This window comes from Hyla sarda, chromosome 2 (genome assembly GCF_029499605.1).
Source record: "Hyla sarda isolate aHylSar1 chromosome 2, aHylSar1.hap1, whole genome shotgun sequence".
NCBI lineage: Eukaryota > Metazoa > Chordata > Amphibia > Anura > Hylidae > Hyla > Hyla sarda.
Genome location: NC_079190.1, coordinates 218,463,144 through 218,489,788, shown reverse-complemented (window position 1 = coordinate 218,489,788; position 26,645 = coordinate 218,463,144). Strand labels below are relative to the sequence as shown.

The following is a 26,645-nucleotide window of genomic DNA, read 5'->3' as shown; positions in this document are numbered from 1 at the left end:
AACTTCCAGCATGCACTGGGCAGCCGAAGGGCATGCTGGTAGTTGTAGTTATGCAACACCTGAAGGCACACAACTACAACTCCCTGCATGGCCAGACAGCCGTTTGCTGTCTGTGCATGCTGGGAGTTGTGGCCCTCCAGATCTGGCAAAACTACAAATCCCAGCATGGCCAGACAGCAAAGGGCTGTCTAGGCATGCTGGAAGTTGTAGTTTTGCAAGATCTGGAAAGCCACAGTTTAGAGACCACTGCACAGTGGTCTCCAAACTGTGGCCCTCAAGATGTTGCTAAGCAGCCACTGACCTGATTACCTCCTACAGGGTCACGCCGCTGTTATGGGGGGGGGTCTCAAGCAGCAGCGGGCCCCCCTAGCAATGCCACTGCTAGGGGAATCTACCTAGACAGGGGCCCCCTATCGCGGGGCTGCGGATTCCTCCACTACGCCACTGCATAACACGTTATACATACACACATTATACATACTATCATCATACATACACACACATCATACCCATACCCACACATCACCAGGGCCTGACTGGGACAAAAAATAGGCCCAGGCATATTAGACTTTGCAGCCCAATTTTTCGGTGGGGGTCCCAGCAGTCTGACCTACACCAAAATTAACTTTAACTGTGCTGCATAGTCTAAAATCACCATTGTGGCTCTCCAGGTGTTGCAAAGCTACAACTCCCATCATGTCTGGAGAGCTTCAGGCATGATGGAAGTTGTAGTTTTATCATGTGAACCGTCTCATAGATAGCAGTGCAGTCTGGGTGAATTTAGCACAAAAAATTTAACATTCTTTGGCCAAACGTCCGTTCCACTGGTAGAATTTCACTGCGGCGATTCCGCAGTGTGCACAGGGCAGCAGACTCCCATTGAAGAAAATGGGACTCTGCTTCAAACAGATTTACACTGGCCAAAAGTCCTCAGTATGGACTAGCCCTAAGTCCCCCCAGACTTCTCAGTCCACTTCCAGACCCATCTTCCCATCCTCCTTCAAACCCTTTTAGTCCCCCAGACTCCTCTGCCCCCCCCCCACACACACAGACCCCTCAGTCATCCTCCTTCACCTTTTTCTGCCCCCCAGATCCCTGTCTCTTTCTTTTGCCCCCACCAAGGACCCATTCTTCATGCTTTTCTGTCCCCTTCTCCCCTCAGACCATTTAGAAGTCATTTAACTTCACAATTTGGAATCCCCCCTCCCTCTCCCTCTCGCTTGCTTCCTCCCTCACCTTGTGGAGGTTGCTCAGTCATCAGGCTGCAGCTGCAAGCAGAGCTCCTGGTTCCCCCTCCTGCACTGAGCGAAACAGCCAGGACAGGGACACTCTTTTTAAGAGCTGCAGACGTCCGTGCGCAGGCACTTCCCTGGCGTAACGAACATCTGCTGCTCTTAAAGCGGCAGTGTCCCTGCCCTGGCTGACTATACTTGGGGCCAGGGACTGCTGGAGGGAGGCCCGCTTTGGAGCCATTCGAGAAAGCGGCCTTGCGGGAGAGTTGGCGGGAGGTGTGCATGGAAAACTGCTGTGTCCCCGGGCCGCTCTGAGTGAGGGGCGCATTTACAGGACAGGCCTGGGGTGCACAAGATGCAGCGGTGGGCCCCCCTAGCTACGGCACTGCTGGGGGCCCCCATGTGATTTTCACTTCAATATTTATTTTTATCAGCATACAAAATTACTGTTGTATCAGATTGTTTCCAGCTTGCAATGCTGCTAAGACCTGACTCACTAGTCAGCTGATGACAGGGAGCCTGTCTGCTCCAATGGGTGGAGTGATCACTTGGTGGGCGAGAGATCAATCTGCAACTAATGCAACAGCTGTAGGCACCCTGATTGAAAATCACAGATCTTTTGAATGGATGCAGCTCATTTATGTTTCAATGGGTGGGGTGGCTGATGTGTGGGAAGGAGGAAAATGGAATTATGGGATTTGTAGGCAAAAAAGAAAAGTCAAACAGGAAATACCAGTTCACAAAAAGCTAGCCACAGTATTATGGTAATCTCACAACATAGCCATTTACCCAAGACAAGCGCAGATCCTTCCTAAGTATGTCCATTACTGTCTGCCAGGTACGTACTTAAATCACCTTATGGTGGATAACCCCTTTTAAAGTACTGCCTGTAATGCAAATAAAAAGTTTTATGCTGTGTGAGAAATGAATTAATGTATATGTCAAACATGGTTTATATGTAATGATACTAGTGCGCTGTACAAAAAAAGGACTCTGTAATTCATACGCATAAATAGAATAACAATATGTTCACACGGCGTAAAAATGTGCGGCATGTCCGCCTGAAAAACACGGCGGACAATCCGTAAATTTGAATAATGTTGCATAGAATGCTATGCATTTCCGAGCGAAATCCGCAGAAAGAATATACAAGCCTATTCCTTTTACGGACACTGGAATCAGGATTTCCACCGTGTGAGCAGTGCATCAGAATTTCATTGAAACATACCCTTAGCGTAATGTGCTCTGAGCCGTAACCTCCACCCCAGACCCCAATTCACAAAGTACTGGTAATATTGTTACAAAGAATTTTTTTCAGCAATGGTATCATATGTTTTAGGCAATTTTCTCCATAGGTTTTCAAAAGCAAAGGTAAAACAAGAGCTATGGAGACTTTAGGTAGCTGGAGTCAAGAAGGGCAGAAACCTAAGAAGTTGTCAATGTAAATGTACTCCAGCTTATTGTGCAGATAAAAAATGAATACTATTCTATTTTTGCATGAAGTATTTTGTCATTTAGAAGAGTTTACTGCAGACATATGACAAATGTGCACCACAAAGCAATTTTGTTAGGCGATGTTTTGAATTGCATTAAAAGGCAAGTCATTTGCTGCTGCTGGGTTTCATTCCAGCGTTCTTTATCTTGTCATGTCTCAATGGGGCTGTAGATCACTGTATTGGATTTCCTCCCCCATCTTTTAATTGGAATTGTGACCTATAGTGATTAAATCTCATTGTGAATTTAGGTCCAGGCTTAATATATTTGACAGTACTTAGCAAGACTATGTAAACCTCCTACTAAATGGAACAGATTGTATCGGAGACTAATTTATAACTGCCAGAATGTCTTGTTTTCATTACAAATATGTTATTGTGCTGAGGTTGAAAAAAACATTCTAGTAACCGTTTGTTCTTAATTTGTTCTACTGCTTAAGGATTCCACTTGTTTTTTGTGTGGCAAAAATGCCATAACTGCTGCTGTTTTCAGGGGGTCGTTAAGGAATTATAACATGCCAAATTCACTTTGCGTTTTTGGGTTTGACATTTTTTCCAAAAATGCAGCATGCTGAGTGTAGTGCTCTTTTTTTGCTGCCAAAAAGAAAAACGCCCTAGCGGCAGCATCTACGGAGGTAAATAGGGATGCATTGTAACTTTTAAAGTCCGTTGACTCGTGCTATGCCGCATTTTTATATTTTTCTCTTGTTCTCTATGCATTTTGCTTGTTATACAATGCAGGGAAATATGTGGTGTAACATTATCATTCAATACATAGCTATACAGCTATTTCTATTTAAAGTTGCATTTGATCTGCGTTTTGTGTTGTATTTCCTGAAAAATGTTATTTCTTTCTCTGCATCTATGTATTTCTATGCATCTCTCACAGCAATGTTTGTGTGCATATACTGCTCTACCTACAAAATGTATCTATTGTTTTTTTAACCTTAAAATTCACAATAGTGCAATAATTAATGGCTTGTTCACATTGCCATCGGGCTCCGTTATACAAAGCTTTGTCGAAATCACAGTGCATGCGCTATTTTTCTACACTTAACTCTGCTAAATTACTGGATCCCTAGTAATTTGATCAAGTCATTGGGATCTGTCGGGACCCGGTGGTGTTCCGACCATTTTTTTAGGGCCGTTCATTGCAAAAAAAAAAAAACAAACGTGACTGAGCACAATGGCAATGAACTCAGCCTGATTGCTGCTGCAAAGAATGGTATGTGATTTCCCCTTTAAAGGGGTACTCCGGTGGAATTTTTTTTTTTTTAAATGAACTGGTGCCAGAAAGTTAAATAGATTTGTAAATTACTTCTATTATAAAATCTTAATCCTTTTAGTACTTTTTAGCAGCTGTATGCTACAGAGGAAATTCTTTACTTTTTGTTTTTGTGTTGTCCACAGTGCTCTCTGCTGACACCTCTGTCCATGTCAGGAACTGTCCAGAGCAGCATAGGTTTGCTATGCGGATTTTCTCCTGCTATGGACAGTTTCTGATACGGGCATCAGGTGTCAGCAGAGAGCACTGTGGTCATCACAAAAGAAATTCAAAAAATAAAGATTTTCCTCTGTAGCAAACAGCTGCTAAAAAGTACTGAAAGTATTAAGATTTTGTAATAGAAGTAATTTACAAATCTTTTTAACTTTCTGGCACCAGTTCATTTAAAAAAATTAAAAAAAAGTAGTATAGACAAAACTGTGTTTGAAACAATTACACGCTGGTGTTTACACATCGATGTTGATGCACATATTTTGTGTGTGTAATACACTGTGTTTGGAGATCGTCACTTTGTTGGAATATATAGTAACCGGTGTAGCCACAATATTATGAATGTCTCATATGAATTATAATTTGCTGTAAAAGAAGATGACCGTTCCTGCACTGCACCACTCACTGAAGTCTGCTCACGTACAGGTTGATCCTAAAAATGTTCTTATGTGATAAATGTAGTAGCAGAAATGGCCACAAACAAGATGGTGATCACTGTCTAAATAAATTATTGCGCCAGCCATGCTCTGTACGGGCGGTCGGCATAGTTACTGGGATGCCGTCTTACTATTGGCTCTCAGCTAGTGATGCAATGATGAGTGAGCAGTGGCTAATGGCACCGACACCAGTTTCTTGATGTGCCTGCATTATTTACACATAATAGTTACTGTAAGTATGCCCTCCCCTGATGACTATTTTGTATAAATTACATGCATGTACACTTTATATTTACCAATGAACAGTTCTGATGTATTCTTGAAATATATGAACTACAGTACATTAATTACCTGAATGCACCAGCTTGCACTTTTACCATGCACTTTTGTGCATTTTTTTAACGCTTATATGTATTCATTATGGATATGGATCACATTGTGAACGCCTATTTATAGCCTTGTATTACACACTATTGTTATTTTTAAGAAAGGCTGCATTAGGCAGCAGTAATGTTCACATTTTCTTTACTGAATTGGGGTGCTGTTGGATGCTTTGTGTTATTGGAGGAGAGACATGCAGAAACATGAATCTTTTTGGCATTCTCGTGTTGTTTGGAGTTACAGAGAGTACACTCAGTTACACATCTTTTAGATGATGACTGTTTTTGTTTTCCTGTGGTACACTTCATTAAAGAAAATATATAAAAAAAATATGAAACAGAATTTTATACATTGCATTTTATAAAGAAAATATAAAAGGAAAAACTTAAATTTCACATAGACTCTTGAAATTGAGCTTTGAGGGCCCACCATTTCTCTTGATCAAGGTGTAGAAACATCTCAGAGATGATTTGAGTCACCTGTGGAAAATTCAGGTGATTGGACAAGATTTGCAAAGAGACAGCCCTGTCTATATAAGGTCTGACAACTGACAATGTATATCAGAGCTAAACACCAAGCAATAGGCTGGAAAGAACTGCCTGTAGAGCTCAGAGGCAGGATTGTGTGGAGGCACAGATCTAGAGAAGGATAAAAAAACATTTCTGTTGCACTGAAAGTTTCCAAGAGCACATTGGCCTCTTTACTTTTTAAATGAATGAGGTTTCGAACAACCAGGACTCTCCATAGAGCTGGTGACCCCATCAAACTAAGTAATTGGGAAACAAGGACCTTAGTAACAGAGATGACTAAGAATCCAATGGTCACTCTGGATGAGCTCCAAAGTTCCTGTGTGCAAATGGCAAGTCAGAAAGTCAGCCATCACTGCAGCATTCTGCAATCTGAGCTTTATGGCAAAGTGGTCAGAAAGAAGTCTCTCTCTAGTAAACAGCCTGCTTGGAGTTTGCATATAGGCACCTAAAGGACTCTTAGACTATAAGAAATAAGATTCGCTTGTCTAATGAAACCAAGATTGAGCTTTCTGGCCTCTGTTCTACACATCATATCTGGTTGAAACAAGGTGCTACTCATTACCTGCCCAAAACCGTGCCTACCGTGGTGGCAGCATCATGCTGTGGGGGTATATTTTAGCAGTTGAAACAGGGAGACTTGTCATGGTTGAGGAAAAGCTGAATGGTGCAAAGCACATGGATATTCTTAATGAAAACCTGATCCAGCATGCTCTTGACCTCATACCAGGCTGATGGTTTACCTTCCAACAAGACAATATCCCTAAGCATTACAGCCAAGGCAACTCAGGAGTCGCTTAGGATAACTCTGTAAATGTCATTGAGTGGTCCAGCCGGAGCCCTGACTATAACCTGATTAAACATCTCTGAAGAGACCGAAAAATAGCTGCCTAATGACAGTCCTTATCCAACCTAACAGAGCTTGAGAGAATCTGCAGATTCTAGGTGTGCAAAACCTTGTGGCATTATACTCAAGAAGACTGGAGGCTGTAATCACTGTCAAAGGTACTTCAACTAAATACTGAGTAAAGGAACTTAAAGGGGTACTCTGGTGAAAACCTTTTTTCTTTTAAATCAACTGGTGGCAGAAAGTTACATATTTGTAAATTACTTCTATTAAAAAATCTTAATCCTTCCTGTACTTATTAGCTGCTGAATACTACAGAGGAAATTCTTTTCTTTTTGGAATGCTCTTTGATGACATCACAAGCACAGTTCTCTCTGCTGACGTTATTATAATAATAACGCTTTATTTATTGTTGTCCTTAGTGGGATTTGAACCCAAGTCCCCAGCACTGCAAGGCAGTAGTGCTAACCACTGAGTCACCATGCTGCCCTTAACATACATTTGCTATGCATGGTTGCTAAAATGGACAGAGATGTCAGCAGAGAGCACTGTGCTCGTGATGTCATCAGTGTCCAAAAAGAAAGGAATTTCCTCTGTAGCATTCAGCAGCTAATAAGTACTGGAAGGATTAAGATTTTTTAATAGAAGTCATTTACAAATATGTTTAACTTTCTGCCAACAGTTGATTTAAAACCTTTAACCCCTTCCCGCAAATGGACGTATATGTACGTCCACTGCGGGCTCCCACTGTATGACGAGCACTCAGCAGTTGAGCGGGCATCATACCCGGTGGGTCCCAGTTGCAATCGGGGATGTCCGGCATTCACAAACAAAAATGCAACAATGAAAAATGGCCCGTGAGGGAAGGGGTTAATAGTTATGTGAAGGCAATATTTTAGTTTTTCCTTGACAATAAATAAGCAAAAATTTCTAACATTCTCTTTTCACTTTGTCATTATGGGATATAGAGTACAGAATGGTGGGGGACAACTTAAATGTTTTTATTTCAGCTCTATATATCTTCTGGCTTGGCATTAACTCCCAATCCATTTCTGAGACTCCTCAACTAGAGCTAAAAGCTGATGTTTAGGGAATGCTATTTGTAAAGGTGGTGTGATTGAGCTAATTTGCATATTCCTTTTCCCAGAATGCCCAGTGGAGTGGTAATCTCCACACACCAGAAATAGTGCCCCTCCTCAAGGAGGATATTAACTCCTTTTGCCTAGACTACAGGCCTCTCACCAGCCAAGCCAAAACACTCAGGTCTGTATTGACGAGGGGCAACACCCTGAAACAGTGCTGTCGTGGATGGCCATTAAGGGAGGACTATCTCTCAGGTAGTTAATGGATGCACGCAACCTGTGCAGAACCCAGTACTGCCCTATGTGTAGGAAATGCACGTCTGCACATCCTTTGGCAGTGCCCCTTTGCACAGTGTCTATTGGATGCACTGGAACCTGAACTCAGAGTCAGAGACTCTATACCCAGGAACAACCTGTTGTACCATTCGGTGCTTTACAATCTGTTCCCTGGGGTCCACGACGTGGTGGTCATCCAGGAGGCCTGGTGCTTTATAAACTGTTTTAAGGACGCTGTCAGGCTGGCCAGAAAACGCCTTGTCATCAACTGGGAGAACATATCTGTCTGGGACTGCTGCAGGTTCATCCGCAGCCTGCTGAGAGACTATACTATCTTGGACAGCCCAGATGTTGAAGAAAAAGAAGAGGAGTGAAGGAAGACCCCTCTGCTTCCCTATGTCCCCCTAAAGTTATTGCCCAGTATTTTGACCCTGTGACCCCCTTCTCCCATTAAGATTGCATTGTTTGGTTATTTTGAATCTGGTGTATTTCTCTTTTCAAGATTGGGCGAAGTGCTAGTATAATATGCTGTGTGATGTATAGCTTAGGAAACCTGTGCTATGTATTGTACTGTCATGCTTTGTGTGATTGCAATTTATTGTATGACCTGTAATAACTGAACGATCAATAAAGCTCTTTCAATAATCCTGAAACAGCGTTGTCTGCAGAAGGGACTTCTTTCCTTCTGGGAAGAATTCTGGCTTGTCAATAACTCCCAATCAGTTTCTGAGACTCCGTAACTGAAGCTAAAACCTGATGTTTAGGGAATGCTACCTGTGCATAGCACTAATATATATCACAAAATGTAGCACTTTTGATTCTTGTACAAACATTTGCAACTTGTCAGCATTTTCTAAACCAGAAAACGTAGCATTCTCTAAACCAGATAATGTATTACCATATATTCCCCCATTATTGTATTCCCCCATTGACAAATATTTCTGACACTTTATATGAACTGGATTAGTAATTAAAGAGCAATGCAATTTGTTATGCTTATATATTACATTTTGTAACCACTATTTTATTTTTCATAGGCTATGAAAGTACTTTCAAAAAAGAGGTTATTGAAGCAATATGGTTTCCCACGTATGTATTTTAATTTTTTAAAGTTTTAAATAAGATAATAAGATATAATGAATGACCTTCAAATGTAATTTTTTTTTCCAATAAAAAAATTAAAGCTTAAAATTACTTCCAGCGCCTGACTGAGCTTTGACCTTAAATGATGTATATACAATGAGGGAATTAGCTTTATTTTAGCAGCCAAAATTAAGGATCTTAGTTATTCTGAAAATATGCTGTAAAAACTTAGCATTATTCAGGCACATATTAATAAGGTACACAGTTTTTTTTAAAGTTTTTTAAAATTTTATCTCAGTCAGTGTTTGTTGCTTAATGGTATTTCTAATTGGATTGTCTAATAAGCAAATAATCATTCTGCTCTGTGAATAGCAAAATTGCTGCTCGGAATAAAAATGTATCTTCCTATTCACTTAGTAGAGGTAAAGACAGTTATGCCACCCAGTTAGGTACTACTACTAAGATGTGTATAAATTAGTTGTTGTTTAAATGAAAGTTGTATAAATTAAGCTGTTGTTAATAGGTAGATAAAAGCATAATTTTTCACAATGAACAGTATAATTCAGTGACATACAGTGTATAAGAAATATTGTATTTCTGATATTTCCTTTTGAACAGATTTTCTAGTTATAGATGCTTTGAATATCATAACTTGTATCTTAGGCCTCATTCACATCTGCATTGGATGCTCTGTTTGGGGCCAGAAAAGTCCGTTGCACAACAGACCCCAATGGATCCGATTGACTTTAATGGGGTCAGCCTGGTTTCCATCTTGTGTCCGTTTTATATAGCAGGATCTAAACAGACAATAAATCACTGCTTTCAACATTTTCTTGACCATTCAGGTCCTGCTAAAAGTAGTCTGTGGAAAAGTTCCTCAAATGAAGCTTTAAGGGTAAGTTTCCACTTTGTTTTTTTCTCTGGTAGTTTTTGGATATCTGCCACTGCAGTTTTTGAGCAAAAGCCAGAAGTGTATTCAAAACGAATAGAACATATAAAGGAAGGACTTACACTTCTCCTCCCTTATGGATCCACTTCTGATTCTGGCTCAAAAACTGCAGTGGCAGAATTCCAAAAACTGCCAGAAAAAAAACAGGTGGAAACTTAGTCTAACGCAGATGTGAACATAGCTTTTTAGGTTAAAAATCTTCTCTTTATCTATGTCTAGAATGGATTGCATCACCTGGTGTTCAAGAAACGCAAGGATAAATATAGGTTAATTGATACATGATTCCTTTATGGGCACTTATTTTACTCTGTTAATTTCTTCCACTACCGGTAATAAAATTTGCCCTAAAATTTTTTAAAGTATCCCGATGGACATATTATTGCCTTCATGCATGAAAAGTAGAATGCAGAACTCTTATTCACAAAACTGTATCCTAAATATTGAATACTAACTAAATTGTATAGAACAATTACTCAGTATGTACCTCCAGTGATATGTGTTCTTGTCTTCTCCAAGAAGTTTGGGAGGCTGAATGCTATTGTTGTAAAGGAATCTGTATGATGCTAAAAAACAACTACTGCAAAGGTCCGACTAATACAAACTAATACAAATGTGTAACTGCCAGTTCTTCTTTGCACTGGTGTACATATGTGGAGTAGTGAATGTACTGTTTTTGTTGATTCCATAGAGAATCATCTGTCAGGGTCCCCTACTATAAGTCCTCAATAGCACAGTAGATACCTTAATGGCCTGCAAGCTTGTAACCAGAATACTCCTACTTTTAATGCCTAAAATAAGCACTCTCAATTTTATTATCATGCAGTTAATTTCAGTGCAATTATTGTCCCAACATTTGTGCTATTGTTGTGCCAAAATGTGCTATTGTTGTGCCAGAAGTATTGTCATGATTTACATTTGAGGGGTGCACACTACTGGGCTCAGTCTAGATGAAATGTAAGGGTGTGTTCACACTACGTTTGTAGTGTACGGTTGCTGGATCCGGGTGGGAGGGGCGAAAACCGTCCGCTGTCGTATCCCAGCCGGATCCAGCCCGAACCCCATTCATTTCGATGAGCCGACCGGAGTCAAACGCTGACTCCGGTTGTCTCATTTTTGCCCCGTATCCGGTTTTCTGACCGGACCTAAAACTGTGGTATACCAGGGTTTTTGGTCCGGTCAGAAAACCGTATACGGGGAAAAATGAGACAACCGTAGTCAGCGTTTGACTCCGGTCAGCTCATTGAAATGAATGGGGTTCGGGCCAGATCCGGCTGGGATACAGGAGCGGTCAGTTTTCGCCCCTCCCAACCGGATCCAGCAACCGTACACTACAAACATAGTGTGGACCCACCCATACTTGGATTTTTGACAAAAAATTTCACAATTCTAGATGGGCTTTCATATATGTATATTTGTGTGTTATTAATTCTTATTTTTAGATCAAAGTATTTTTTTTTTCTTTATCGTTTTTTTATATTTTGATAGGTCGACCACCCCCCAGGGGATCAAAAACTGCATCTGGAGATCAAGCAAAGCAAATGGCTCCATTGGACAGGGTTTATCAAGAGATAGCAATTTTGAAAAAATTAGACCATATTAATATTGTCAGATTAGTTGAGGTAGGTATAAAAAATAATTTTATTTGAATATCTGTATAATCTCTTAAGAATTTTAAAGCAATCCATAAAGTTTTAAAGGTGCAATGTTTTGGTTATATGCTTATAACATCAGCATGTCAGGTGCTTCCAGCGTTATCATGTTGAAAAATCTATTTGTTTTGACATAATGCCACCACTCTGTCTATAGACAAGGAAATATGTCACTTACCATAGATTGATTTAAGATATGCAGAATTTTTCCTTGAGATAAATGTGATACTTTGATCGGCACCTAATAACTAAGTAGTTCAAATAACGTTTCCTGAGAATTAACTATACAGTCTTGAAAATTGTTTATATTAACTAAACGAAAACATTGGCAAAATTATAAATATATATACAGGGATGAAGTCCTGGGGAAAAAATGTGGGAACTCACCGAAGATTTCCACTCAAGAACTGGTCTTTCAAGACTCCTGCTAATGAAAACTGTGTCCTGCTGTGGAAAAAGTACAGGAACTCCGTTCCCATGTGCTCCTGCAGGACTTGAGCCCTGTATATATATATATATATATATATATATATATATATATATATATATATATACACACATATATATATACACACACTGCTCAAATAAAGGGAACACTTAAACAACACAATGTAACTCCAAGTCAATCACACTTCTGTGAAATCACACTGTCCACTCAGGACGCAACACTGATTGACAATCAATTTCACATGCTGTTGTGCAAATGGAACAGACAACAGGTGGAAATTATAGGCAATTAAAAAGACACCCCCAATAAAGAAGTGGTTCTGCAGGTGGGGAGTAGAGATGAGCAAACTTCCAGTAATTCGATTCGTCACAAACTTCTTGGCTCGACGGTTGCTGACTTTAGCCTGCTTAAATTAGTTTAGCTTTCAGGTGCTCCGGTGGGCTGGAGATTCTCTCCTGGAACTGTATCCACCTTTTCCAGCCCACCGGAGCATCTGAAAGCTGAACTAATTTATGCAGACTAAAGTCAGCAACAGCCGAGCCGAGAAGTTTGTGACGAATCGAATTACTGGAAGTTCGCTCATCTCTAGTGGTGACCACAGACCACTTCTCAGTTCCTATGCTTCCTGGCTGATGTTTTGGTCACTTTTGAATGCTGGCGGTGCTTTCACTCTAGTGGTAGTATGAGACTGAGTCTACAACCCACACAAGTGGCTCAGGTAGTGAAGCTCATCCAGGATGGCACATCAATGCGAGCCAGCAGCAGGACCGCTACCCCCGTCTTTGTGCAAGGTGGAGCAGGAGGAGCACTGCCAGAGCCCTGCAAAATGACCTCCAGCAGGCCACAAATGGGCATGTGTCCACTCAAATAGTCAGATACAGACTCCATGAGGGTGGTATGAGGGCCCAACATCCACAGGTGGGGGTTGTGGTAGATCCTCAGACCCCTTGCGAGACCATATGCTGGTGCGGTTGGCCCGGGGTTCCTCCTAATGCAAGACAATGATGGACCTCATGTGGCTGGAGTGTGTAAGCAGTTCCTGCAAGAGGAAGGCATTGATGCTATGGACTGGCCCGCCCATTCCCCAGACCTGAATCCGATTGAGCACATCTGGGACATCATGTCTCGCTCCATCCACCAACGCCACGTTGCACCACAGACTGTCCAGGAGTTGGCGGATGCTTTAGTCCAGGTCTGGGAGGACATCCGCCACCTCATCAGGATCATGCACAGGGGTTGTAGGAAGGTCATTCAGACAAGTGGAGGCCACACACACTACTGAGCCTCATTTTGACTTGTTTTAAGGACATTACATCAAAGTTGGATCAGCCTGTAGTGTGGTTTTCCACTTTGATTTTGAGTGTGACTCCACATCCAGACCTCCATGGGTTGATAAATCTGATTTCCATTGATAATTGTTGTGTGATTTTGTTGTCAGCACATTCAACTATGTAAAGACGAAAGTATTTCTTACAATTAGTTCATTCACTCAGATCTAAGATGTGTTCTCTTAGTGTTCCCTCAATTTTTTGAGCAGTGTATATATCTCACATTCTTAAAAAATGTCACAAACTGCAAGTTTACTATATTCACATTTATAATTCATTTGTTTTATATTACTTAACAGGTGTTGGATGACCCAGCCGAAGATAATCTTTACATGGGTAAGGATTTTTTGTAGTTTAATATGTATAAATATATAGAAGGTCAATATAAAATAAAAATATGATAATACATCACACTTGTGCTTTTCAATCAGTGGCTATTCCAGTGTTGTTTAACTATACTCTATGGCTTTTAGCATACACTGGTAGTCATAGTTTCACAACAACCGGAGAGCCACAAGTTGGAAACCAGTGCATTACAAGAACTGTAAAATGTGCTTAATTTATGCATATAGGAAATAAGCTATTATCATGTATAAAAGGATTCTTTATACTGTACTGACAGTACAGGAACTATGAAATGCACAACCGTAAGAGGTACTAATGGCAAAATGATGACAGAATTTTAAAAAGGGCTATGCATTTATTTCTATATTAGAGAGATAATAAATAAGAGAGGCGAGGGAATTATCTGGCAGCCTTGGTTGAGTCAGAAAGGATTTTTTATTCCATATAAGGCATAATTGGCTTTTGTTGGATCACACATTTTTAACTTTATGGAAATTTTTAAACCTTTGTAACACAAACTGAGTGTGTAAATGTGTGGTAAATATGTGCATGTGTGTGTGGGGGGTGCGGGGGGGGGGGGGGGGGGATTTAGGACCCTAGACAGCTCCCTCTAAATTTTGTGGTTTAGAATTTTTATATTACATATTGTTTTCTTTGTGAAATTCTGCATGTTTCCCAAACAATCTTGACTACTCTATAGTTAACATTTTCAAATAGTGCATTTTTTGTTTTGTTCTTTAAACGGCTTAAGCTGATCAGCGGTCTCTCACTGCTTCCACTTTCACATGCATGCTTGGGTCAATTAAGTGTATTCTTAGCCTTAAGGATAATGGAGTAGGCAACCTCTGAACCTTCTGAATGGAGCCATGCTGTAGTTTCCTTTTAAAGGGGCTGAAGTTCTGTGTCTTCTAATCACTAGGGGTTCCAGAGATCATCCCATAGATGTCACCAGAGAGCACTGTGGTCATGATGTCAGCAGAGAGCTCTGTGTTCCAAAAAGAAAACCATTTACTTTGTAGTATTCAGCAGCTAATAAGTACTGGAAGGATTAAGATTTTTTTAATAGAAGTAATTTACAAATCTGTTTAACTTTCTGGCACCAGTTGATTTAAAAAACAAAAAGTTTTCCACGGGAGTACCCCTTTAACCTCTGTCGGGTTTACAGAAATGGTGTAGAACAGCCTGTCCAGCTGTTTTTTTTTATTCCAGACACTCTATCCACCCCATTTGAGTTAAGTGTTAGGATACCCTATATCCTGTAGATAGACTTTGGTCAGGAATACTCATTTTGGTCTGTCAAATCTCTACAATGGAAACATGATGCACTTGAGAGGACTATAAATGTGTTTATGGTTCATGGGATTTTAAATACAACAGTTGACTTTAATATATTGACAAAACAGGGGTATGTGATGAGATGGATCGGACACCTCCAGTTCATATAGATACAGTTTCTTGTTGAGCTCCCTGGTGTTATTGCTGCTGTTTATTCAGAAATACACTTTAACAAACTCTGAGCCCTTTGTGGGACATGTATCATTATTTGTGCATGGTAGAAGCATTTTACCCCTTTTCCCGAATTCTAAATTATGTGCAGAAGCGCTAAATTTATCAATCAAGTGCAATGAGCTTCATAAATTGCGGGTAAATATAGTAATCTCCTAAATCCACTCTTTGGAATATAGAATCAATGATTTAGAGCATCTTGCTACGTTAAGTCCAAGATGGCTTATACTTGCGCAAAAAAAACAGCTCTTGCGGCAAAATTTTTGGTGTAAAAAAAAAGTACGCAGTTAATAAATCCATGTGTACTATAGATGTCACTCCAAGGTACCCCTATTCAGCCACATCTGGAGGACATGCTCTACCAAAACGTGCGCAAAAAAATTGCGCAAAAAAAGGGCTTGCACAAAATTTTGCGCAAAAAAATACACACAAAGCACGGGTAAAATCTTTGATACATGTCCCCCTTTGACTGTATTTGTACTGAGATTAAATTGCAGACAGGTGAATCCTTTTTACTAATTGTGAAGGCAATTGTGGCACCTTTGTTAGCGGTTTCCCAGTAAAGGGGTCACTACACATGCTGTAAGTTATATTGTTATAAGTGTTGTTTAGTCTTTTTAGATAATATTAATGTACTAGTGATATTTTGAATGAGCACATCTTCAATGTGCCTGAATTTCATCCAAGTGGACCATGTTTATTTCTTTCCGCAAATACAATTCTATGACCTCAGTTGAAATATCAAACACTAGACCCGACTGATTATATAAATGTGTGTGTGTGTGTATGTATGTATATATATATATATATATATATATATATATATATATATATATATATATATATATATATACAGAGATGTGGGAATCCTATCGCCCGACGCCCGGGACAAGTAGGTTTGGGCAGGTGAATTTTTCATAGATTTAGCACTGTATCGGGCTAGCAGGGACAGACCGATTTCGGAAATCTCACCTCACACCCGCGCTCAGGGTGTATGGAGGGGGCGGCGGCCCCCAGCTGATTTCAGTAGCCGGGGGCCGCTGCTCAGAGAACCCACCCCGTGCCCCAGTCTTTCCTCCTCACACAGAAATCCTCCCCGTGCAGTGCAGTCTGTCCTCCTCACACACAGCAGTCATTATGGAGGTGAAGGAGCTGTGCACAGACGTCCTCTCTCCCCTCCCCCCCCCCTTCTGTGTTTTCCTCGTGCAAACTTGCAGCCTCTCCGTGGTAGATGAGGTCCTGGGGAGACAGGGGAGGGGGAGAGGGGGATGGAGCTGTGTGTGGGGGGAAGGGAGGAGCTGTGTACCGAGCTGTGCACGTCCTCGCTCTCCCCCTGCTTCTTGTGTAATGTAGAAGCAAGTGAGTGTGAAGCTCAGGTGAGGAGGCCGAGCATGCAGGCGGTGGGAAGGGTGGTTGTATATGTATGTAATGTATAATTAGGGGGTCGTATCAGCGGTGGGTGTATGTATGATGTGTGCATATGTATGGTGTATGTATGGTGTATATGTATGTTGTATATGTATGGTTTGAGTGTATGTGTGATGTGTGTATTGTGTATGTGTGTATGATGTCTGTGTATGTATGATGTGTGTATGATGTCTGTGCATGATGTCTGTGTATGTGTGTATGTAATGTATGATGGGGAAGCAGCGGCGGGTGAATGTATGATGTGTCTGTATGTATGATGTATGTATGTATGTAATGTATAATATAGGGGGCAGTGGCCAGTGTATGTATATGTATGATGTGTCTATGTATGATGTATGATGTGTGTGTGTGTGTGTGTGTGTTATGTATAATATAGGGGCAGTGGCCGGTGTATGTATGTATGATGTGTCTATGTATGATGTATGTATATACTGTATAATATAGGGGGCAGTGGCCGGTGTATGTATATGTATGATGTGTCTATGTATGATGTATGTATATACTGTATAATATAGGGGCAGTGGCCGGTATATGTATGATGTGTCTATGTATGATGTATGTATATACTGTATAATATTGGGGGCAGTGGCCAGTGTATGTATGTATGTTGTGTCTATGTATGATGTATGTATATACTGTATAATAAAGGGGGCCGTGGCTGGTGTATGTATGTATGATGTGTCTATGTATGATGTATGTATATACTGTATAATATAGGGGCAGTGGTCGGTGTATGTATGTATGATGTGTCTATGTATGTATATACTGTATAATATAGGGGGCAGTGGCCAGTGTATGTATGTATGATATGTCTTTGTATGATGTATGTATATACTGTATAATATAGGGGGCAGTGGCCGGTGTATGTATGTATATACTGTATAATATAGGGGCAGTGGCCGGTGTATGTATGTATGATGTGTCTATGTATGATGTATGTATATACTGTATAATATAGGGGGCAGTGGCCAGTGTATGTATGTATGTATGATATGTCTATGTATGATGTATGTATATACTGTATAATATAGGGGGCAGTGGCCGGTGTATGTATGATGTATGTATATACTGTATAATATAGGGGCAGTGGCCGGTGTATGTATGTATGATGTGTCTATGTATGATGTATGTATATACTGTATAATATAGGGGGCAGTGGCCGGTGTATGTATGATGTATGTATATACTGTATAATATAGGGGCAGTGGCCGGTGTATGTATGTATGATGTGTCTATGTATGATGTATGTATATACTGTATAATATAGGGGGCAGTGGCCGGTGTATGTATGATATGTGTATGTATGTATGTTTTGTACAGGGGCGGACTGACAAGTGCTGCTGCCAGTTGTGCTATCTCATTTTTTATTTTTAGTGGCTTCTGGTCACCCGCACTAAATTACACCCCCAGAATCCCGCCCCCTTCATACTCACCCGCCGACCAAGAGCCCCACAGATGCACACAAACACGCCCGAACCAAAACTACAACTCCCAGCATGTTGCCCCATAACCTAAACTGTAGAACTATAAAGTGTAACATGCTGGGAGTTGTAGTTTTGGTTCGGGTCAGCTGCAGAGCCATAGGCTGCATCAGGGCATGCTGGGAGTTGTAGTTCCTAACTGTAATTCCCAGTATTCCTTGACACAGCCTATGGCTCTACAGCTGACACGAATCAAAACTACAACTCCCAGCATGTTACACAATAGCCTTAACTGTACTACTATACAGTGCAACATGCTGCAACACCCACACAACCATAGGCTGTATCAGGGCATGCTGGGAGTTGTAGTTACTAACTGCAATTCCCTGTATTCCTTGACACAGCCTATGGCTCTACAGCTGACACAAACCAAAACTACAACTCCCAGCATGTTACACAATAACCTTAACTGTACTACTATACAGTGCAACATGCTGCAACACCCACACAACCATAGACTGTATCAGGGCATGCTGGGAGTTGTAGTTATCTACTAACTAAATGCAACTTCCAGCATTTTCTGACACATTAGAGTAAATAAAATGCACCATATAAACTGGAGAAGCAGAACCACCCCCCCCCCTCCCCCAGTAACACAGCGGCGTTCACTGTTATCCAAATCAAAAGACTCTGTGTATAAGTCTCTATAAAGCCTGAAAAACAGTGATTAAAAAATTTAGTGTGTATATGTGAATAAGCCCCTTTCCTAATAAATGGTTCCAATAAAAACTACAGATCACGGCACATAAGATTACCCTCATACATCCCTGTATATGGAAAAATTGGAGTTATAGGGGTCAGATGGGGGGGGGGGTAGCTACAGCTCTCCCGCCGCTAATAGCCTGGCATGCTGCGATCGCTGTGGCCGCTATTAAACCATTAGATGTCTAAGTTGACAGCAGTGTCTAAAGGAATCTTATATCCATCCCTGGTGGTCTAGTGGGGGGGGGGGAATCGTACTATTTTGGTTGAAATTATTTCATCTACCAGGACAAGTGGATTTTCTTGAGGGACAAGTAGATTGTGTTCCGCTTTAGTCCTTTGGACAAGTAGTTTTTTTTTTCAAATTTCCACACCCCTGTGATGTATGTATGTATGTAATTATTTAATTACACTGAGTTATTGACTGTATGTATGTAACATCACTATCTCTATGTGATCCATATGTGGATTTGTTTTTAACAGTGCACTAACACTCGGATGATATATATTACATCTATTATTATATATAATATATGCACTATGCGCACTTTAACACAGTTTTGTATAACATTTTGTATGCACTTTTTTTAAATTTATTTATTTATTTATTTTTAATTGTTTGTAATTGATTTTGACATGTTTCACCCTATATATACCTGGTAATGATCACTATTGTTTGCTTGAGAATGGTGTTGTGAGGACACCGAAAAGTCGCACCAAGTTTTGTTCATGGAATAAAGATCATTTTCTTTTTTAATCTATGGAGTGCTGCGGTCATCCCTTCTGTTTTATGCTATATATATATATATATATATATATATATATATATATATATATATAATATATACTGTATATATATATATATATATATATATATATACTGTATATGATCAGCTGCATTATGAAAATAACCAGTATTTATTATTCACAACTGTTTCTTTTGTTTTTTAGTATTTGATCTTCTGCGCAAAGGGTAGGTAACTCTTGTGTGTAGTGTCAGTGTTTTAACTTTTCCTAATTTAAAATATAGATGCATATATGTATATACTGCTGTGTATGTAGATATATACAATAGACAGAATTTGTATATCTAACTATTGTCCTGGAGTTACCCCTATGACTCGTAAATCTTCATTAGAAATACCTTGTTTAAATATTTTCGGGCCAAAGTAAATGCTGCTTCCATGATGTAGAGTAGAGTGCACATGTTCACTCTAGTAATATATGATATGTCGTGTACAAGTAGAAATATGCTATTTACTATACAGTATATCTTCTATATTCACATTTAAATTGAATGTGATGCATGCACAAATATCTGACCGATAGTAAGAAAGTAGAAAACATTGCTGCTTTCATTCAGAAACAAACTGTACAACTCTTTTCTTGTATGTAACATTACAGCTCAGCCCTATGAATGTGAGTATAGCAGAGCGTCAGTGTTAGACGCAGCCTATTGACATGAATGGTGAATAGAGAAAAATTGTTGGAATTTCCTTATTGTATCCATTAAAACAGCTGTCCGCCAGCAATAGCAAAATAAAAAACCATTAGCTGAAGCTTTCGACTGCTGATTTTCCTACCCATTGAAGTCAATGGCCCTGATTTACTATTGTAAACCTGACCTGTTTTGTCGAGTTGTTAGCCAAAATGTGTCTGCTCCATAATTTGTGGTGCAATGAGGCAAAATAAACCTGCAGACCCGACAAACCTGAAAAAGAGGTGAACACTATTTGTTTCCAGGCATGTTGATATTTTGCACATAGTTGTATTATGGTGTATGCCTTTGTTTTGGTAGCAACCCTTTAATTACTGTCCATATGCTGCTGATTCATATCTTATCCATTCAGCATTTCCAGCCCTTTTGCCTACCTGTCTGTTGTATTCTGGTGCCTTTTTTCATTTTTTTCATTTCTTCTGTGGATTTTATGTATTTTTCATTTTTCTAATAAAGTTGGTCTATTTTAATTATTCTCTCTCTGTATTGTGTGCACTAATTAGTTGTCAAGTCAGTGTTGTCAATTCCCATAAAATAGAGTGGAATCCTGCAAGTCGGAAACAAAATTTCACACTAGTAAAAAGCAAACACTCTTAGTAACTCAGGGCCAATGTGTAGGAAAATCATCAGCAGAAAATGTGCAGCAAACTACACACTCAGTGTGATATACGCTGCATATACTTTATATGTGACCCTACCCTTTAGGTTCCATTCACATGGGCAGAGTTTTGCTACCATTGACTTTAATTGATATGCAGAAACTCCACAAATCTGCCACTATTGCAGATTTTTACTAACCCATTGAAGTCAGTGGTGGCAAGATCCACATGAAACCCGCTTAGGGTACATTCACACATTCCGTATTTTTCTGCATATTTTCAGCTGCTTATTTTCCTACCTATTGAAGTAATTGGGTAGGAAAATCAGCAGCAGAATATCTGCAGCAAATGCAGCATGTGTGAGTGTATTATTATAAATATAATTGTGATATAGTTCCAGAAAACTCATTTTTGTGTGTATACCGGTTCCTCAACTTGCAAACATGACAATGTATTATGAAAATACCGTAGCTTGAGACAGTAAGTAGCACCTGATTTTGAAGCAGGTATTATAAATATTATAATATATATATATATATATATATATAGTCAAAAAAGAATTGCTGTAAATCAGTCTATGTCCCCCTGGTATTGTAAACAAAGGAGAAGAGCAATAAAGCAAGTGTAGAACAGTAATGTACTGTAGGGAGTTGCTACTAGACAGCCAGTTAGTGAATGCACTTCAGTAATGCAGGGGTTAAAAGCACATACTAGTTGTTTGGAAGAACCAAGCAATCGCGTATGATACAGATCAGCAGTGTCAATGGTACAGTATGTTAAATATGGTACAGTTATGTTGGAAATAATCTAACCTGAGGCCACTGTAAGATAAGGGACCGCTATAAGGTTTTAGAAGAACTTATTATGTCCTCTACTATGCTGATAGGAAGCCAACACATTTACAGTGTAGTTATAATATTGCACCGTTGTGATCTTTCTGACTATGTTTGATATTATATGCTACATATTTAAAGCCTATGAAATTCCTGTCTTAGATGTAGATTTAATCAAAGATTTGATCCTCTTAGGCCAGTCATGGAGGTGCCATGTGACCAACCATTTTCCGAAGAACAAGCTCGGATTTACTTCAGGGACATTGTGCTGGGAATTGAATACTGTGAGTATTAATGTTTTCAACAAAATCTCCATTTTCCTGTACTTTTGCTTTTAGCACTTTGGTGATGAGGGAAAAAATATCGCATTACTGGTAAATTATTCACGTTTGCAGCTTTTGGTTGTTTATTTGTGACTTGGGTGGGGGAAAAAAAACTATGCTGTGAAAATAAAGGTATTCGGTTCTTTTCCATTTTGTTGATTACAGGATATTTTTTCTTTTGTGTCAACGTCATGGAGATGGATGGAAGCTTTTTTTTGTTACTCTCACTGTTATCTGTATATAATATACATTGTCTTTCTTCCAGATAGGTTTGTAGCTGATTGTGAAGAAAGACTTTGTGGTTGAGTGTTAACACAGTCATTCATAAATGACAAACACTGTTTCTGAAATCTTGTAGGCATAGCTGGTACATATGTCTTTAAAGGGTAACTCTCATTAAAATAAATTTTTGCTATTGCACTCCTTATGGTAAATAAAAAATATTTCTAATATACTTTGTTTACAAAAAAAAATAAGTTTTCTATGTTTTATTTGTGCTTAAAAAAGCTCAAGAGCACATTTTCCCCCATCTTATACACAGACTTAGGACCGAGCTCCAAACACAGAAAGTGCAGCCTGGAGTGCTGAGGGGTGTGTGTCCAGCCTCATCCAATCATAGCTCCTCTCACACTTAACTGCCATATGCTTTTGGTTGGACACACACCCTCAGCACTCCAGGCTGCACTTCCTGTGTTTGGGCTTCAGTCCTAAGTCTGTGTATAAGATGGGGGAAAATGTGCTCTTGAGCTTTTTAAAGCACAAATAAAACATAGAAAACTTCATTTTTCTTTAATCAAAGTATATTAGAAATATTTTTTATTTGCCACAAGGAGTGCAATAGAAAAGATTAGTTTTAATGAGAGTGCCCATTTAACTTTCTGTAAGACTGAAGAACTAAACCATTTAATGGCTGTGAAGATAAACAGTGCCTTTTTTTCCCCATCACTGGATCCGTATGCACCTTATGGTTTATCCTACTTGACTATGCATTGTAAGGTGTCGGGTTCAGAACATTCATATTTTACTTTTACAATAGGAAATTATACTTTCAGCATTAAGGCTGCAACTAACGATTGACTTTATTGATTAGTAAGCAATTAATTGATTAGTTGGTTCAGCCCTGATACCTGTCGCCAAATCGTGGTCCTGGTCACCTGTTACTTCCTCAGTTCAGGCGCCAGACGGAGCTTCATGACGTCACCGCTGGTGTTTCCCCAGACCTGCTCGCAGTGAGCCCAGCAGAGAATCAGCAGCAGTGATATCAGAAAGCTTCGCCCGGCGCCCGAACGGAGGGAGTAATGGATGAACCGGACCACTCTTCGGGGACAGGTATCAGGCATGAAACAACAAATCGATTATTCGATTACTAATCAATACATAATCATTAGTTGCAGCCCTAGTTTGCATGTATGTTTGTGTTTGTAGTAAAATTCTGATAACCCATCTTATTCTGAAGGTCCCTAGGTGATGGGTTATTGGAAACTATTGGAAGTTTAAAATATAAGTTACCAATCTTAGCTGTTACCTGCGACTCTTTATCCTATGCTAATGCAATATTGAGCTGAACCTCATACAATGCTACATCTGATGCTACAGCTGACTAGACTCTAGACTCACTTTGTATATCTGCTGCAGAACGTATACATTACTGCAAATCTGGCCCTGGAACATGGAATTACCAGGATTTTTTAACCATTTTTTTCCAGATTCTAAGAAATCATGTTGTATAATTAGTATTGGACTTGCACATTTATAAGGTCCTAGGAGGCTCAGGCCTAAACAGATTTAGCTGTGGTTATGATTTTCCCCCAACTTTTTCCCCATTCTTTTTAAAAACAAAATAATTATTTCTATAAGCTATTCTCAGATATTCCTGTAGATGTCTTGTTTAATGCATTCATCTTACTAATTCAGTCTTGCTTGGATCTGTCTTTAGATTTTGATCACTATCCAGGTCAAACCTATAACCAGATAAAGCTGATATTTCTGGTTCATGAACAGGCTACAGAAAATACTATGCAGGCAGTGTAATAGAGGAGGAGACTTCGAATAAGATTTCTGTGCCGTTCATGATCTGTGGAAAACTAGGTGATAACCTGTCTTGTACAGTAATGGCTACATTTAGCAGTTATCATCCAGCATATGCTACCAATGTAATAGACCAATATAACAAACAGAATACCCGATACATCAAAAAGAAAACCGCATTCACACTAACATTAAAATGTCATAGCATATGGGAATTTAATGCTAGTCTGAGGCTTCTGTTTCTAGCCTGTGCTTTGGGATGCTCTTGGGGTTTAAGCTGTGATTTCAGAACGTCATGGACTTTAGTAGCCTGTGGAGGTAAAAATACATCTCCAGGCAAGTAGGGAATTTGATTTGCTTCCAGATGTTTGTGGTAAGATATAAGTGAATTCCGCTTTGGTCTACCACTTCCCCAGAATATTTCATACCTAGCAAGCCATCACATCAAATGAATAGCAAACTAGATTCAATAAAGCCACAGCTTGCACGTATAGTGTAGAATCAGAGAAGGAGATCGTAAGGAACACATTGCTTGTTACAGATGGGGAAATGGATCACATGAGAAACTATTGCTTTAAATTGATAAAAATAGTAAAACAGTCATTGTGGAGAATTGTGCATTAAAAAATTTCAAGTGGTATTACAGTATTAGCAAGGCTGGTCGTCGAATACTTGAGAGGTTCTCTGCTTGCTGTTTGGGAAATGTCATTGTTTATACCCAGTAAATAGCAAATGTCATAGCAAAGACATACAGGTATTGGACGTAACCCATATCTGAGCAGGCGCTGCATGTAGAAAGCTAAAGTACAGATAAAGACAGGTATAGTCATTACTGATGTCTTTTAGGAGATAATTCCAGTTAAAGTTTCTAGTAAAACTGTGCTACACATTGCCCTACAAAAGAGGTTCTCTGCTATTATTTATTACATATCAATGTAGTCAATGGTGTCTGACAACAAGGTCCCTTCCAAACCTTGTGAACATGCTCAGCTGTTTTTGTGTGGCCACTTTGATCGCGGCATCTAAAGCGTTGTCAATGACTTCCATTATCCATGGCCACCTTCTCCAAGGGATATCACTTGGGACCAGTTTGCTTTTGGGATTGTTGAAAGTCCCTGACTTTCAACATTCCTAGTTTAATGGCATATCTTACTGGTATCAAAGTCATGGACATACTGCAAATCTGTAGACTCTAGAAGACCAAAACTAGGATACAACAGCACTTAATCTTTACTGCAACAAAAAATGCTACAAAGGCAACAAATCAGCTACAACACTGATCAAAAACTGATCACTCATAGTCAACACAAAATAAAGTCAATGGGGGAGATTTATCAAACCTGTGTAGAGGAAGAGTGGTGCAGTTGCACCCCCCCCCCCTCCCAAATTATTCTTGCCTTAATACACAAAACTCAGGATATTTGTGACAAGAGAGAGCTTATCATGGGCTATATTAGAAATTGTACACCAGTCTGATCTGCTATAAAATAATAGTTAATACCTTAAAGGGGTATTCCAGGCCAAAACTTTTTTTTTATATATCAACTGGCTCCAGAAAGTTAAACAGATTTGTAAATTACTTCTATTAAAAAATCTTAATCCTTCCAATAGTTATTAGCTTCTGAAGTTGAGTTGTTGTTTTCTGTCTAACTGCTCTCTGAGGACTCACGTCCCGGGAGCTGTGCAGCTCCTATGGGGATATTCTCCCATCATGCACAGCTCCCGGGACGTGACATCATCATTGAGCAGTTAGACAGAAAACTTCAGAAGCTAATAACTATTGGAAGGATTAAGATTTTTTAATAGAAGTAATTTACAAATCTGTTTAACTTTCTGGAGCCAGTTGAGATATATATATATATATATATATATAAAAAGGTTTTGCCTGGAATACCCCTTTAAATATAGAAAATAGTTGAAACCCAAAAGCAAAACAACAAGAACCCTACCCTAAAGAAACCTTCATGAGATTATGAAAATAAATTAGAAGCCAACTCATTTTATATTTATCGGCCATTTGGAAAGTATAGACACAGCCTGTACTATTCATTATATTTTATAGCTTATAAACTTAAAACACCAGGAGTATTCTCTTCAATAATTCCAGCACACTGCAGAAACGGATAAATATTCAATGTGTGACATGATATAAAGTACTGCTTTGCGGATGGTTTTTACTGTGCTGCATATTGTGTTTAGTTGCTAATCATGGGCTTTGGGCAGGTCATTATCTTGGTGCATGTCAGTCTACTTCTCTATTCCTGGACTACTTCATTTTAAATGTTCAAGAATAAGAACCTGAACTAAACTTCAAGTGCTATCAGACTTCCAGAACACCCCCTTTTGGACTTTCTAACACAAGAAAGCCACTTGTAGTATCTATCTGTATATATAAAACTCAATGTGTGTGTGTATGTATGTGTGTATGTTCCAGCATCACATCCAAACGGCTAAAGATATTAACATGAAACTTGGCACACATGTTACTTATATGTCATCAACAAATATATGATAGGTGATTTAACCCTTACTCACCCCCATTTGCCAGGGGTGGGGTTTATGTTTAAAGTCCCATACAAGTCAATGGGAAATATATGTTTACTGCATAACTTCCAAATGGCTGGAGATATTTCGATAATACTTGGTCACATGTTGCTTATATGTCCACTTAAAAT

The 26,645-nt window shown here is 39.4% G+C and overlaps 1 protein-coding gene across 2 annotated transcripts in view; it reads left to right on the top strand.

Annotated features, from left to right (window-relative positions):
- Window positions 1–26,645, top strand: part of CAMKK1 (calcium/calmodulin dependent protein kinase kinase 1) — a 261,847-nt gene that overhangs the window by 131,278 nt on the left and 103,924 nt on the right. For both annotated transcript variants that reach the window (XM_056556398.1, XM_056556397.1), the window contains exons 5-9: window positions 8,808–8,859; window positions 11,288–11,421; window positions 13,527–13,563; window positions 19,641–19,662; window positions 21,815–21,903. In XM_056556398.1, coding sequence (XP_056412373.1) covers window positions 8,808–8,859; window positions 11,288–11,421; window positions 13,527–13,563; window positions 19,641–19,662; window positions 21,815–21,903 — 334 coding nt within the window. The remainder of the gene's footprint in view (window positions 1–8,807; window positions 8,860–11,287; window positions 11,422–13,526; window positions 13,564–19,640; window positions 19,663–21,814; window positions 21,904–26,645) is intronic.